The 16,872-nt window shown below is 41.4% G+C and overlaps 1 protein-coding gene across 2 annotated transcripts in view; it reads left to right on the forward strand.

Moving 5' to 3' along the window:
- The first annotated feature begins 1,174 nt into the window (after positions 1 to 1,174).
- Positions 1,175 to 16,872, forward strand: part of Septin7 (septin 7) — a 65,094-nt gene continuing 49,396 nt past the window's right edge. The window contains exons 1-2 of one of the 2 annotated variants that reach the window (XM_041657053.1): positions 1,175 to 1,535; positions 2,987 to 2,988. In XM_041657053.1, coding sequence (XP_041512987.1) covers positions 1,190 to 1,535; positions 2,987 to 2,988 — 348 coding nt within the window. In that variant the 5' untranslated portion in view covers positions 1,175 to 1,189. The remainder of the gene's footprint in view (positions 1,536 to 2,986; positions 2,989 to 16,872) is intronic. The other variant, XM_041657052.1, reaches the window with a different exon arrangement.

Here is a 16,872-nt window from a genome sequence, read left to right on the forward strand (position 1 = left end):
AAGTTTGGGCTGCCACATTTTCTACAGATTACCTCTCTAGAAAATAGTAATAGGTACAGTGGAACATTTCCTGTTACATTCCCTTCTCTGCCTCAGTAAAAGTGGCTATTATTTTAGATCTTATATGTGTCATTTATGAGGCTTTTGCACTTTGATTCTACGGCTTCTCATTTAAAAGGCTTTATTTATATTAGAGCATCTCTGCAACTTGCTTCCCCCCTCGATATTGTGTTAATGTACTTATCCATATTAACGCTAGTGGCTCAGTTCGCCGAGTGTCATCATCTAGCAGTGTGTCAACTCTTTAATAACAGTGCAACTTACCGACTCCATTAGTACTGTTTCACTGACATAACTACGCTGCTCGGAAGATTGCTTTGGTGTTCACAGTTAACTTTGTATACAAAATTCCTTAAGGAGCTCAACTTTCCAGCCAGGGGAGCCATCGGTTTCAAGAAAGGAACTAAAGACAGGAGTGACTCCTAGCAAACTGCGAAAACTCTCACTAGGATGCTTGTGAGGGAAGGTTCCAAAATGACACCTCCCGCCTTTCACCAACACCCTCAACTGAGTTTCACACGTGTTCATTCATTTCCTCCCTCAGAGCGGAGCGGGGACCAAGGTGAGTCAACAGGAGTGCGGCGGTGCAGAGCCCGCAGGGGAAACCGCACAAGCCGGCCTCCCCGCTGCGCCAGAACACCAGAAATGACCAGAAGGAGGTGTGGGGCCAGCGGGGCCTAATCTCACAGTCCACCCAGAAGGTCCCCGACGCGAGGGGACGGGGTGGGTGGCAGGACAGACACCTGCCAGCGTCTTCTCCTTCACAAAGACCGCAGGTCCGCAGAAGGGCCTCAGCGGGCCCCCACCCTGAAGGCACTTTTCCAATAGCTGACTCCAAGCAGCGCCTCCCAGCCTTACGCCAACTCCGTAAGGAGCCGCGGAGGCCAACCCCGCGCTCCCACTGCTCCCAAACCTGACGTGAAATTGCGCGGGGCGGCACTGGCGGCGGCCATCTTTAGTTCGGGCAGGACCCCGCCCTCGCGCCCCAGCCCCCCGCTCCCATTCCGAAGTCCCCAGGATTTTCGGTGACAAAAGCAGCGCAGTTCGTCTTGGAAGAGGTGCAGAAGAAACATACAAAAGACCCCACTGTCCACGACAACGGAAGTGCCCAGGCGCGGCCAATGTAAACATGGCGGTCCGGGAGGCGCAGCGAATCGGCGGCGGCGCCAGTGAAGTCATGCTCGACGCGAAGCTGGGCGGCAGGCGGCGGAGGTGGGTAATCTCGCGAGAACACAGCCGCCTTGGCTCGGCCCGGAAGCCTCAGGGCGGGCGAGAGCCAGTGGGGCCGTCCGCCTGCTGCCGTGTGCGTAAGTGGGGCAGCGACGCCGGGCGGCTACGCCGCGGAATTGGCGTAGGTGGCTTTGGAGAATCCGGCGGCTGCGCCGCGCCGGGGCTGGTCGCGGAGGGGGAGGGGATGTCGGTCAGTGCGAGATCCGCTGCTGCCGAGGAGAGGAGCGTCAACTGCAGCACCATGGGTGAGCCTCAGCCCCCGGCCGCCGGGCCATCCCGGCCCGGGCTCGGGACGCGCGGACCCTCGGCGGCCTCCGGCCGAGTTGGGGAACGCCCTGGGGGCCAGGGGGGCGAGCGGCGCGGCGGGGAGGCGGAGGGCCCGGGGCGCGGCGGCCGGGGGGAGGGGAGGGGAGGCGGCCGCGGTGACAGTTTGAATTGAGCCGAGCCGAAGCGGCGGCGTTTCCTGCGCCTTGGCGGGCAGGCCGGGGGAACGGGCGGGCGGGCTAGCGAGCCGCGGCCTCTGAGGCCCGAGCCGCCGGAGCCGCCCCGTCCCAGCCCAGCCCTTGGCTTCCTCCGAGGCCACAGCCTTTCCTGCGTCTCCTCCGGCCCTCGGCCCCGCGGCCTTGCCTGCCCGGGTCTCCCGCCGGAGCAGCCCGGCCAGAGGTCCCCTCGCGGCTGCGGGGGCCGGACGATCAGGGTGGGGATCCGTGAGCGAGCTCGGTGCCGGTTCTCCGTGGGCCAGCCGGGGAGGGAGGAAAAAAGGGATGCGCGGGGCTGGGGTGGAGGTGGCGGAGGAGGCTGCAGCACTTCCAACAAACGTGCTGCTGCTGCTCCCTTCCTCTTCTCCGGGCACAACCAGAAAGGCTGGTGGATGGCGAGCGGGTCGGGAGACGCATCCCGAGCTTGGCTTGGGTTTAAATTTAGGAAAAAGGGAAAGAGACAGTCCGGAAAGGGCGCCCCCCGGAGGAGGTGTAAAGGATGGGAATGGTGCCTGGAAAAGAGGAGGGGGTGAGCCGACACGGACTGGAGAAGTTTAAGGAAATTAATTTTTGAAAATAATTTCAGTATTCTGTTTTTCTCTTAAGCCTTTTCATTTCCTTTCCTCCCCCACATGCTGGAAAAGGAACAGGCCATTTCATTCATATTTTCCACTCCAGAGTTCCATTCCGTGCTTTTATGTAGTGTGAAATAAGCGGCTGAATTATTCGTACTCATTTCTTTTTGCTGAGTTACTTTTTAGAGTACACTGTTGCAAGTCTGAGTTCTTTGAGTTGAAGGGATAGAGTCTGTGATGACCAGATGCTTGCTAAGTTACCGAAGTCATTACTTAACTACTTAAATCTTGGCAAGTTTATTGCTAAATAGTTCAACTTTAAGAGTTACTTATTTTGGATCTCTTAATTTTGATGAAAAAGAAAACTATCTTTCTGATGGCCTCTGAGTAATCACTCTAACCTAAAGTGACAAGCATTTATTTATTTATTTTTATTTATGAGCATTCATTCAGGTTGTGAGTTGAGGAAGCTCTTAGGTTTCATGCGTCCAGCAGAAGTGCAGCCTGTGGAATCCCAGGAGACTGAAGGATGGACTAACAGCACTAGGGAAAGAGTAGGGGGTGATGGGGGAGTGGAGGCAGGAAACACCCTTTCATTACATCCAGTTGAATGGGACTAGAGTAGATAGGGCTTGAATGAAGCTGTAAAAGAAGTATGGAAACTACATTGGTAGTTTTCACGATAGCAATGTGTCTTCAGTGATAGAGCAATGTGATGGAGAGTAAGGGAGGGCTCTGTCTGGTTCACAGTCTTAATTAAAGCGCACCTTACCATGACTAAGAACTTTGGTGTCAGACATCGACTCAGATCAGCTGCCCCTTCTGCTGATGTATCTGTCATATTAAGTTAGTGCTTCACAAGCAGGTGAGTGGTTTTTCTCTTTTATCCCTACTTAAGTCCCTTCCTTTATTCCTACAGCACTGAAAATCCAAAGTACTGTAAATATCTTTTAAACAGAATGAGAAAGACCATGAAAGTCCCAACTTTATTATTAGGTCCAATATTCAGAAAATGGTCCTGTTGTTAAAATAATTTCCGAGAGAGGGGCTACAGTTTAGTTGCAAAGCATTATTAGCCCTGGGTTTGGTCTCCAGCTTCAGTTCCCACAAAGATGTCTTACTTTGTGCTTAAAATTTCTATACATTTTATACATAAACGTACTTTCTTTCATACACTGGTCCACCTTGCTTTCAGAATAGTTAGCTGGATTAGGGTGTTGTGCGGTAATTTCTGGGTAGCTAAAAATGGGATTTTATCAGTTGTATTAAAGATTATGTACTTGCAGCCAGTAACTTTACTGTGTAAACTGAGAAGAGCAAAGTATACCTTGTGTTTGAAAGAATGGCACCAGGCTGCTGCCATTTACATTATTTTGAGGGTTTTAAGGCTTGCAGATTCATGTGTTTGTGTTTTAGTCTGTATTTGCTTTACAAAGACTATAAGGAGCCTCATTAATCCAAAAGTTTTAAGGCATCTCCCTTTTTATTTTTAAATTTTAAAAGTTTGTGTATGAGTGTGTATGTGTGTAGGGGCTTGTGGAGTTTAGAGGACAGTTTGTTGGAATCAGCTGTCTCCTTTCACTGTGACTGTCACAGAATCAACCTCAGGAGGTCAGGCCCGAGAGGCAAGTAAGTGCCTTTGTACCCTCAGCACATGAAGTCTGTTTCATTTTACATCTGGAGCCGTAACTGAATCATTTTGGTAGTTTTCTCGAATGGAGATGAGCCTCCATTCGGTTTCTCAACCTTAGAAATATTAACATTTAGAGTTTATTTTTGTTATATGAATACGACCTGTAGGTTCATGTGTGTATGTGTGGTGTGTGTATGCGTTCATATTATATGCTTAGTATTTCTTAAACTTGAGAATTAGGATTATCTAGGTAGCTATTTTGCTCGCTTCCTTCCTTTTTTCTTTCTATTTTTTTTTTTTGGTAAGTTTATTTTTGATTCACTATTTTTTTCTTTTTTCTTTTCCTAGCACGTATCTGACATTGTGCTAGATCAGTCAGTAGATTCAGAGTATAATTTGTGATTCTTAAATATATAGAGTCAGCTATGACCTTGTGTTAGAAAATGCAGATTATCTGGGTCCCAGAAATGTTCCTTGATTCACAGTATCTAGGAGAGGAGCTTAGGAGCCTTCATTCCCAAGTGTTTCCCAAATTAATAACTTTTTTTAGGTACAATTTTTATACTTTAAAATTTGCAAGTTTTAGGCACTTACTTCAAGGAATCTTGATATAAACACATATGCATCTATAGCCTTACTTACATACCAGTCAAGGTATTGAATGTTTCTAACATCTTGACATTTCCTTGTGCGTATTCTCCACCCCATGCCTTAACCTTGTTGTTCCAGGTAACCACTGATCTGATTTCTGATAGTCATTGATTAGATTTTTAAAAGCAGTTTATTGAGATACATACTTATTTTGTATCGAAATACTTTCTTCTGAGTAGTTTTTAAAGTTTTTCTTTCCTTTTTTGTGTGCAGTGTTTATATATGTACTTGTGTGCTTGTGCGTGCGCGTGTGTTTTGTGTCCTTCTGTATGTTTCTGTCCATCCGTCCATCCAAGTATAGCAGCCAGAGAACAATCAGTGGTATACGCCTTCCTCTGTGGTCTCCACCTTAGTTTTCTTTTTGGTATGTGTTTGTTGTGCTTATGGTTTTGCACATGACTGCGGGAGCATATGCCTATTTGTTTGCTTGCAGGAGCCAAAGGAAGACATTAGGTACATTTGAAGCTCACTGCTTTGGGATCCACTTGTCTTTCCCCTCAATCCTGGGGTTAGAAGCATTTGCAATAATGTCTAACTTTTTTTGTGTATGTGTATGGGCGTGGTGGTGGAGATGTGAATTTAGGTCCTCATACTTTTAATAAATGAGTCACCTCCCCAGCCCATTCACTTTTTTTTTTTTCTTTTGGTGGGGAGACTCGCACTGAACCTAGAGCTCACTGACTGATTGAGTAGACTAATTGGCTGGCAAACCCCAGACATCTGTTGTCTCCATCTCCTGCCCCTCAGCACCAGGGTTGCAGATGCTTGTTGTCACATTTGGGTTTTATGGCTTATACTTGGGTATTGGGGATCCAAACTGAGTCCCTCATACTTGCGTGGCAAGTACTTTACTGAATACGTTATCTCTCCAGCCCCTTTCTTTATTTTTCAAATGTATAAAAAATTTTTTAGAAGTTGAAAGGTCACATAATTCTAGTAACTTTCTAGAATTATATAAAGACTTGGGATGAGTCCCTGGAAATCTGATTAACTTTTTCAGCAGTATAAAAACTGTTTTTTAATAGTCTTGTAATGGCAGTTTCATATATTGTAAGCTTTTTTTCTGTTCTGTTTTGTTCTTTTGGTTTTTCTACACAGGGTTTCTCTGTAGCTTTGGAGCCTGACTTGGAACTAGCTCATGTAGTCCAGGCTGGCTTCAAACTGAAAGAGATCCACCTGCCTCTGTCTCCTGAGTGCTGGGATTAAAGGCGTGCACCCCCATAGCCCAGCCTTTGAAAGCTGTTTTCAAAGATTTAACAAACATTGCCTTGCATATACTGTTGTATTTGTATTTTGTATTTTTTCTTCTGGAATTGATTTTTGTTCCTCCTCATACCTTTTGTGTGTGTGTGTGGGGGGGGGGGAGGGTGTCTGCCCAGACGTGGAACTCATGTAGACCAGGTTGGTCTAGTTCACTCAAAGATCCACTTGCCCACTTGCTTCTGACTCCACCTGGGATTAAAGGTGAGCACCATCATGCCTAGCTCCTCCCCCAATCTTTAAAGTCATTCAGTTTCCTACTCTTCAGGTCACCTACTTTAAACAGTTTCTTGTATGTACGCTGAAGGATTTAAAAAAGTATGGAATTAAAAATCATATAGACATCCTGTCCTATGACATCTCTTGCCTCATTTTCCCCAGCTAATCTATTTTAGATTATCAGTATGTAAAGATCATTCTTATTTTGTACTGCTATGTAAATTCTTTATATGGTGTTTTAGTCTGTCTGTGCTGTGATAACAGCATACCTAAGATTGAAACAATTATAAAGAACAGAAACTCGGTTCTTACAGTTTTGGAGTCTGGGAAGGTCACTATTCACATGCCAGCAGGTTCATTAGCAGGTTATAGCCAACAATGTTTCTAAGTTGGTGCCTTAGATGTGGCTTCCTAAGGAAACAAGTGCTTGTCCTGTCGTGGAAGAAGCTCAGAGTAAATAGCTCTCTTTGCCCCTCTTCACAGTAATACTTCTATTTTTTTAATCCTAAGTATAAGATTTTTATTTTTTGAAATTATGATTACACCATTTCCCCTCTTCTCTCTAACCCTTCCCCCATGCATCCCACACACTTTCCTTCAGATTCATGGTTTCTTTTTATTGTTACAAACATACACACAGGCACACACACCCCTAAATATATAAATACATCCTGTTCTGTCTCTATAATGTTATCTCTATGTGTGTGATTGCAGGCTGGTGGCTTGTTATTGGATAACCATTTGGGGTGCTCTTCCTTCGCTAAGACCATTTCTCCTGCTCTCAGCATTCTCTAGTTGCCCCATAGTTCCTTATGAGGCTTGAGGCCCTATGAGTTTTCCCATTACATATTAGCATGCCCACTGATGTTGTTGTCATTGTTCAGGTCTTGTTAAGGCAGCCATGTTGATGAGACATGGGTGTAGCCTGACATTTCTAGGAGATGCAGCCTCACAGCAAACTCCTTGTTCCTCTGACTCTTAACAAAGTTTTTACTCCCTCCTCCAAAATGATCCCTGAGTCTTAGGTGCAGGAATTCTCTTGTAGGTGTATCAGTTTGGGCAGGGAAATCACACAATTTCTTGTTTTCTGCATTTTGATTGGTTGTGGGTTTTTTTGGTAATCTTTGTTGCAAAGAAGTTTCTTTGATGAAAGGTGAGAGCTGCACCTGCAGGAATAAGGGTAAATATTTAAAGTGTAGTTAAGAACTATTCTGGTTTAGTAAGAGGGCAATTTTAGGTTTTCCTCCAAGATCCATGACTTTACTAGTCCTGGGGCACTGGGTAATAACTGGTAACAATCAAGCCCTGGCTTGGTTTCCAGTGTCAGTAATGGTCCCTCTTGTTAAGTGGGTCTTAAGTCCAGTTAGAGAGTGGTTGGTTATCACCAAGTTATGCTTGCCATTACTGCACTTTTAGGGTTATCAGGCCAGGCTGGTCCTTGTTGTGGGTTTATAGCTGGGTAGGACTGTTGGTTGCTTCCCTTCTTTGGAAGCTGTCATGGTGTCATCTGGTACCATAAAATCTAGTTCTTATGAAGGATGCTTTCAGGTCAGGTCCAGCTCAGGTTTTCTAGGTCCTGTGTCTGAAGTGAAGGGTGTCTTCAGCAATAGGGACTTAACCTCAAAGGGAAGCAGCAATAGCGATATTTTGGGAGTTTCTTGGACAACCTCTATTGGTAACTCAAAGGGGGCTCCTCTTGTTTTGTGTTGGGTATTTTTTAATTAATTTATTTTCAGATAGATAGCCCATGGCTCTTGGGAGGAACATCATGAGTCCAGATGGGGAAATTTCATTTAAATAGTGTATGTCTATGCATACACAGACTTATATGTGCTGTATTTAATTTTAGGTAGATATTATTCCTATGATTTTTTTTCCAGATAGCCTTACTGTTAATTTGTCCTCTCCCTTCTTTTTGTATTCATGCCCCTTCTCTTCCCTTAATTAAAGCCCCATATTTTCCCTATTGAACTCACTTGTACCCTTCTATTCCCCTCTCTGCCCTGTCTGCCTACCCTTTTTGCTGAAGGTTTCAGGTTCTGATTTAGGTTAAGACCCCTAGTTTTTTGAATGTATTAAAGTGTTCTTTTGTTGTGGTTGTTGTTGTTTTTCTTTTTGCTCTTTTGGCTTTTGGGGTGGCCCGCCACCCAGCGTCCAAAAAAAAAAAAAAAAAAAAAAAGACACAAGGAGTCTTGTTTTTTTCTTATAAATGCCTGGCCTTGTTTCTAGCCAGCTCTTCTTAAATTATCTGGTTTGTCTTTTGTCTTTGGGGCTTTTGCCTTTCTTTATTTTTGTATGCCTTTCTTTCCTTCTTTCTCGATGTCTGACTATGTAGCTGTGTGGCTGGCCCCTAGGGTCTTCTTCTCCTTTTCTTGCTTCTTCTTCCTTTTGCTCCTCACAGATTTCTCTTCCTGTTTATTCTCTGCCTGCCAGCCTTGCCTATCCTTCCTCCTGCCTTGCTGTTGGCCATTCGGCTCTTTATTAGACCATCAGGTGTTAGGCAAAGTAACAGAGCTTTACCGAGTTAAACAAAGTAACATCAAAGAATGCCTCACATCTTTGCATCATTAAACAAATGTTCCACAGCATAAAGAAATGTAACACATCTTAAAATAATATTCTACAACATTCTTTATTAAAATCTGAACTGGTACATTTCAAACTAAGGCTTACGTTAGTTTTATTTTTGGGGGGGGGAATGACTTTATATTATATACACAAATTGTCTTAAGATATAATTAGAGTTCTTTTGAAGAAAAAATTTTTCCTTTTTGTCAATTTTAGAGAATATTTTAAGTCAGATTATTTGTGTAAGAGGAAAAAAATTGTAATTTATCTTTATGCCCTAAATTTATGCTATTTAAAAAATAACTGGAATTCTGTACCATTTTGAAATATGAGGTGACTTCTATAAGGACAATTTTCCAGTAACTAATATACTTTCAATTATTGACATTCTAAGCCATTCTTAATAATAAGTATAAAAGTTTAACAAATAGACTTTTATGATTAGGTTAAATAAATTAACTAGGAATGGGGAAATAGTAACTTCAGTCATTGTAAATTAATTCATGTTCATTTTTAATCACTATAATTAGTTCACTTTATGCCCTGCTTTGATGTTGGAAATATTTTCAGTGTTAGAGGTTCATTAATTTACTAGGTGACAGAAAGAGTCCACAAATTTGTATTTTAAGTATTTTAGGTGATTCTGATGAAAAACTATGGCTAAGAATCTTCCCTATGTTATGGGGCAATATATGTGAAAGTATTTTTTAAATGCTTATATGAAAGTTAGGTGTTCACTTAATGTAATATTTTGGTCTATTAAGCTATTACTAATCTATTTTAAATATGTATATGGTATCCTAGTGTTAAAATTGCATAACTATTTTTTTGACGTTTCATAGCTTCAGAATTTTAAATTATAAATACCATATTTAAAACAGAATGTTTAACAAACCTTCCCCTCTCTCCCCCGCCCCAGTTATACTTGGGGTGTTTATTAGTATTTTAAGCTTGCAATGTACATTTCTTATGTTATTGGGGAGAGTTGTTTGTTATATATAATCTGATTATTCCCTGCTTTTAGTAGACTACCCTTTTAAAAGCTACTGTCTGGTATATTTGGTTTTGTGCTATGAAAATATGTAGCATGAATTATTAAATAATATAATAATAATTTTAAAACTATATCTTTTTACATTTTCTGCTTTGTGGATATATTTACTTAGCTTTTGTTTTTATTTCATGTTTTATTTCTTGAATAATTCCTATTTCTTAAATAATTCCTTATTTCTAACTATCATCTATCATCTTTTAATTCACCGAATCTAATTACTGCTGCCCATGTGCGCTCGGGTGTGGGGTTATCCACTGGCATATGGGGAGAACTAGTAGTGCGCCTTCCTCTAAGTCACTCCCTCAAGCAGTCATCAGCTTGCTTGATTCAAGGATGGGTTTTCTAAGTCTAGTTGGTTCTTGGAGATTGTATTTAACAAATTAGAATCTAGCTAAGATAAATCTGCTAAAGTGAATATACAGCTAAGCAGCTGTTTCTTGCTTTACTGATATTATAACTTTTTGTCTTTTTTTAAAAGATTTATTTATTTATTATGCATACAACATTCTGCCTCCATGTATGCCCACACGCCAGAGGAGGGCGTTAGATCTCATTACAGGTGTATGTGAGCCACCATGTGGTTGTTGAGAATTGAACTCAGGACCTCTGGAAGAGCAGCCAGTGCTCTTAACCACTGAGCCATCTCTCCAGCCCCCTAACTTTTTGTCTTATGAGACAGGGTTTTTCTGTGTGGTCTTGGCTATCTTGGAACTCTCTCTGTATACCAGGCTGGCTTCAAACTCACAGAGATCCTCCTGCCTCTGCCTCCCAGTGCTGGGATTAAAGGTGTCCACCACCACCGCCCGGCCATCTGATAACTTTATTCCTCTACTTTCTTTGTATTCTCATCATGTCTAAGCTGAAGGTTTCTTCTTCCTTTGTAGTCTAATGACTTTGTCAAAATAAAAACGAAGTCTACCAAAAAATAAAAAAATAAAAAATAAATAAAAGTCTGATTTACCTGTTAAAAGGTAAGCTCATGGTGGTTTTTGATATGTGGCTTCATTTTCTTTCTATGACTTTTTAAAAGTGGAGATGCTTCTGATTCTTTGGCAAAAACTTGGGAGATGGCAGAAAAAAAGAATTGTCACTAAGTCCAGCTAGTAAAGACAACACTCGTGTTAAAATTGGGGTATTATTTTAGATTGTTATTATTTTTTTATTTCATTTTTTATATTTATTGTGGGTATAGGCATTCTTGGGCGGGGGGGGGGGGGCAGAGGACAGCTTGCAGGAATTGGTTCTCTTTCCACAATGTGGGTTTTGGGGATTAAGCTTATGTCTTCATGCTTACCATCAGCAAGTACCTTTACCTACAGAGCCATCTAGCTGGCTGGCTGTTAATTAACTTTTTAAAAAAATGCCACAGTGATGATGGCTTATGGTTTCGTTTCTTTGGTCTGACTCAAATATATGCACGTGTAAACACACACACACACATTTAATTTTTTAAGTTACTACAAAACATTTCCAGTTAGAAGCAGCATTTATATTCCTACCAGGAATTTATGAGAGTTCGGGTTTACTGTGTACTCACAGATTTATAGAAGCACCCCCCCCCCCCCTTTTTGAGGCTAGTTCTCTTTATGGAATCCTGGGACTTGCTTTGTAGACAGGGCTGGCTCCCAGCTTGTGAATCCTCTTGCCTCTGCCTTCTGAGAACAAAGTCCGTCATGCAAGATATGTGTAGTGGGAAACTGAGGACATCCTGTATGCTGAGCGCACACTACCACTGAGTATGTCCTCAACCTCATCTATCATTTGGAGCATGTGCTGCTTTTGTTAAACCTTAAAAAGATTGATTGTACCTTCTAGTTTCCTCATTGCTCCATTTGTGGTCCCTTAATTCAGCTCTAAGTGCCAGTTCTCATGAGCCTTGTCCTTTTGTATGTCCTTTCCAGAGAATAGTTTCAGAGAAATCCTAAATTTGTTATTGTACACCCAAGTTATAGGCTGCTATTGGGAAAAAAAAAGAACACATTACTTCAAGTTCACATTCAAAGATTTGTGGTCTTCAGCCTTAATTAGGTGAACAGATAGCTTTACTGTCTTCCTAGCTGATCCTTAAAATGTTTTGTTTTGTTTTTGTTTGTTTGTTTGCTTTGGCATTACTCAGGATTGAGCAAGGGTTAACTTGCATCTTATTCAGCCTTCTGAACTTTTTATTTTAAGATAAGGGTCTCACTAAGTTGCTGAATCTGTCCTTGAATTCACTTTAGCCTAGGTAGACCTTGAGCCTGTATTCTTCTTGCCTTAGCCTCCTGAGTAGTTGTGCCACCAGACTTGACTCCTTACCCTTTTTCCTGTTCTTGTTTCAGTTTTCACATCTTTGTCTCTTAAAAATCTAGTCTTTCCTCTCTTAAGATTAGAAGGTGGTTTTATTCCAGGTATTAAGGAAAACCACTTCCTTCATTGTATAAACATCTGTGTCCTTACTTAGCCTTTTATTTTCTTTGTCTTTTTATAGCATTTAAACAGATACAAATGATCTGCCTTTCTTTTTTGATGTCTAAAGCCCTCTCTTGTTGACTTGGGCCATCCTTTACCTTTAAGTGGTGATGGTGTGTTGTGGTACGGAGCGGCGGGCTGTGTCCTGCCACCCGGCTAGCTTTACCCAAAATAATTACACGGAAACTGTATTCTTTTAAACACTGCCTGACCCATTAGTTTCAGTTTCTTATTGGCTAGCTTTTACATATTGATCTAACCCATTTCTATTAATCTGTGTAGCCCACGAGCTGGCTTACCAGGAATGATCTTAACCTGCTTCTGTCTGGAGTGGGAGAATCATGGCGACTCCTTCAATCAGCTTCTTTCTCCCAGCATTCCGTTCTGTTTACTCCGCCTACCTAAGGGTTGGCCTATCAAATGGGTCTAGGCAGTTTCTTTATTAATAAGAAATCACTCCCACATCATTTCCCCTTTTTCTGTTTAAACAAAAAAGAAAGGCTTTAACTTTAACATAGTAAAATTACATATAGCAAAACAGTTATCAAGCAAGAATTACAGTTACAATATTTATATCTATTTTATCTTTTATCATAACTAAGGAAAACTATACCTACCTATTTATTCTTCAACTCCATCAAAGACTCCAGAAGGATATAATATTACCTAAGTAAACAAGAAATAAGAAAACTCTAGAAATGACAGAGACATCTCGCTGCCTGGACAGTCGCCCAAAGTTCTTTTGTATGGTTGGGGCATCCATCTTCAGCCTTCAGGCCCATAGTATCCAGCAGACATTTCCATGAAGCAGGAAATTTTAAAGACAGTTCAGTCACTATCTGCTGTGTCCTGCAGAATGTCTCGCAGACTCTTTCATGAGTCATGAACCCCAAAAGACCGTCTCACCTTTAGGCAAGTTCAGCAGTCCTCTCTCTGCGGGTTCTCTGTGTCCATTTTATGCAACAGTCCAGGCAAGAGCAGTTTCTTGCCCAAATGGCTATCAAACTCCATAAGGATCCTCTTCGATGCCCATCTTCTTCTTGAAGTAGATTGGTGCCGCCAGGAGCAGAGTGTCTCATTGTCATGAAAAGTCCTAAGTTATTAAAACATTAAATGCCATATTTGAGGTCTGTTATGTCTGAATCTGTTTTATTGTGAATCTGTAATATTTTTAATATCCAGGAGCATTTCTTAAAATGTTAAGCACTTCTTAAAAACTTAAGTTGCACCATGTACAGGTAATACTGTACCACCTGTGTCCTGCCCAGTCTAAACCTTAACTGTGCTGTTATTATGGTAATTACGGTAGTTCCTGTTAACCAGCACAGTTCAGCAAGGAGCAGCCGCTCCTGCCTTAGATCCATTTGGTGCCCCTGAGCTGTGCACAGTTCCAGGCACACAGCAAGTCCTCATTGGAGCCGCACTCAGCAGTTTAATTTTGAGACTGAGCATGCAGCACAGAAACTCTTTTTATCCAAGTTACAACCAAATCTGACACGCAGAGCACTGCGGAGTCTGAAAACACGTCTCTTCCACCATGCTCTTCCGCCTGCCTAAGCCTGATTCTGCCATCTGCCCAGGTGCAGGCGGGGAGTGCTGAGAGCACTCTCCTTCCGATCCCAAGCGGGAACACAAACATCCAGTCCCATAAAATCCATTGAAATGCTTTAAAGCCAGAGTTTGCACTGGCGGCACAGTCCCAAGAAGCCGCAGTTTAAAATGACGCAGCTTTTTTTTCTGCTGCTGTTGCCGAATCAGGAAATCTCTCTACAGCACGCCACCAACAAACAGCAAAAATCTGTGTTAAAGTCTCTCTCCCTTATTTTTAAGCCTTTTTAGGTTTTTAAGTGGATTTAGTCCATCATGTCGGGCGCCATTCTGTTGTGGTACGGAGCGGCGGGCTGTGTCCTGCCACCCGGCTAGCTTTACCCAAAATAATTACACGGAAACTGTATTCTTTTAAACACTGCCTGACCCATTAGTTTCAGTTTCTTATTGGCTAGCTTTTACATATTGATCTAACCCATTTCTATTAATCTATGTAGCCCACGAGCTGGCTTACCAGGAATGATCTTAACCTGCTTCTGTCTGGAGTGGGAGAATCATGGCGACTCCTTCAATCAGCTTCTTTCTCCCAGCATTCCGTTCTGTTTACTCCGCCTACCTAAGGGTTGGCCTATCAAATGGGTCTAGGCAGTTTCTTTATTAATAAGAAATCACTCCCACATCAATGGTGGGATTCTGGTATTTGTTCTTGGCTAGTTTCCCACTATATTTGGATTCATACCTTTCATACCATTTACACAATGGCTTAAAATTTTAATATTTGCCCGTTCTTTTAATTCCTGGGTGTTTTGTTTTGTTTTTCAAGGCAGGGTTTCTCTGTGTTGTCCTGACTGTGCTGAAACTTGCTGTAAACCATGCTGGCCTCAATCTCAGAGATCTGCCTGCTTCTGCCTCCTGAGTGCTGGGATTAAAGGTGTGCGCCACCAGTGGCCAGCTACAGTTCTCTCTTTTTATATAGCCCACTGCCCGTCTAGAACATTTGTCTTCCATAAGGTCCAGTTGGTACATTAAATTCAAATGATTTTTGCATTTACTAATTTGTATTAGTAATGGTATTAGTATTAATACTACTTGTATTACAAGTATGACAACTATTTGCTCAAACCTGAAATCAGAAATCCAAGACTTAGCACTCCTCCTACAGGTTAGTTATAGAAGTTCATTGGCTAGCTCCTTGGTAATATAGTCCAGTATACCATCCAATAGAAATTTAACGTAGGTTGGGGCTGGAAGAATACTCAGTGGTTAAGAGCACTTTACTGCTTTTTCAGAGGATTCTGTTTACTTTCCACACTGGGTAGTTTACAACCACCTGTAACTTCTAACTTCAGGGGATTTGAAGCCCTCTTTTGGTGTTCGTGGGCATGCATGAGCATGTGACATGTGCACACAGACACACATAGGAATGATAAGAAAAATGAATGTTAGTTCAGCAATACATCAGTTATATTTGTAACCCTATCACGAGCCTAAAATGTGCAGCAGAACATCAGAAATGAGAGAGAACCCACGTCAACATTTTGGAAATCAAGAACTGACTCCTAAAATTGACTAACATGAGAGACATGAAATCCACATGTTTGTCCTCAAATGCACACAATAAATTTACAGTATTTTAAAAAATTGCCCATCATAGTAAAAACTGTAGTTGAGGTATGCAGAATAGCATACAAACCCGTAAAATACTTAAGGGAGGGAAGGAGATATGCCTATATAATCCTGTAATATTTTAGTGTTTGTGTTGTTTACGTTTAATATAGATATTTGTAAATCATTTATATAAAAATATTTACACCATTTAAATGGTGGATGAACATTTTTTACTTGGCTATATGACCTCAGGAATTTGACTTAAGCAAGTGCCTGAAAGTTGTAGTTAGGTGTATTACATAATACTAGGGGCATTAAGTAGTAGACAAATAAATTTTTGTGGTAGTATCTTTTTATAATCTGTGATTGGTTTTCATAATTTAATTAAAAAGTTAATTATTTTTTCAGTGGAGGTTTCACTGTGTTGCCTGGGCCTTGAGCCCAAGTGCTGATTGTGCTGCTGCACTTTCCTTAGGGGCTAGGACTGCAGGTTTGCCTGCCCCTTTTTTCATATTTAGAATTAATTTAAACTTTTGGAGGTAAATTTAATTAGTTTATCATTGTGTAAAACAATATGTAATACACATATATGCTAAAATCCAAAGATTGAATTTAAAACCGTGTAGGAAAGACCAATATTGCTGTGACCTTTGCATCTTTGTAATGTGGTATTTTTTTTCTTAACTGCAATTGCAAAGGGAGAAGTAGAATTCTGGGTATGTTATGAAGCTTTGGGTTATACACCATTGTTGTTTTTAAACATTTTAGTTTTGTTTTGTTTTTTAACTGAAATTCTTTTTTTTTTTCCCCTTTTTTGGAGACAGGATTTCTCTGTGTAACAGTCCTGGCTGCCCTGATAAGGCTGGCCTTGAACTCACAGAGATCTTGCCTGTCTCTGTCCTGTCTGTTTTGCTCTTCAAGTATTTTTGATTCCTAGAAATAGAGTTAAGTAAATCCAACACAGACATATGCAATGTTGTATTTTATTTCCATCAATAGACAGGATTGTTCATTTTCCCTTTAATCAATTTGATGTAGAAATTGTGTATATGAACTAAAATATTTTGAAAATACAAGCAGTTATAAGAGATCTGTGTTGCTTTTTATATAACTGGCTTGAGATCAGTGAGTACCTTCATGACCCCATAGTATGTTGGTGGAAGCCTAGGTGAAAAATCATGCATTTATTTATATTTTCATGATTATAAATTTCATCGCTCACCAACACCCACACCTGCCCATCCACCCACCATTTACTTGACAAGAGGTTGTATTTTATTCTGGCACAGTGATTATAAAGACTTTCAGAGTTAAAGACTAGAAATTGTTTTTAAAATTCAGGGTAGGGAAAGAGTCCTATGAGATAAAACATTATCTCCCTTAGTTAGCAAATAGTGTTATACTGTTAGTATAGCCTTTAAACTGTATTTGGTGCCAGGTTTTCTGTGCTGGAGCCAGGTGCTCCAGACGTTAGCTTTTGTGTTTTCTGGGATGTTTACCTGCATATTCTGTGAGAAAATTTTTTTTGCAGCAGCTGGC

The sequence above is a fragment of the Microtus oregoni genome, unplaced genomic scaffold, assembly GCF_018167655.1.
Source record: "Microtus oregoni isolate MIOR12 unplaced genomic scaffold, Mior012 000008F_ref0000371, whole genome shotgun sequence".
NCBI lineage: Eukaryota > Metazoa > Chordata > Mammalia > Rodentia > Cricetidae > Microtus > Microtus oregoni.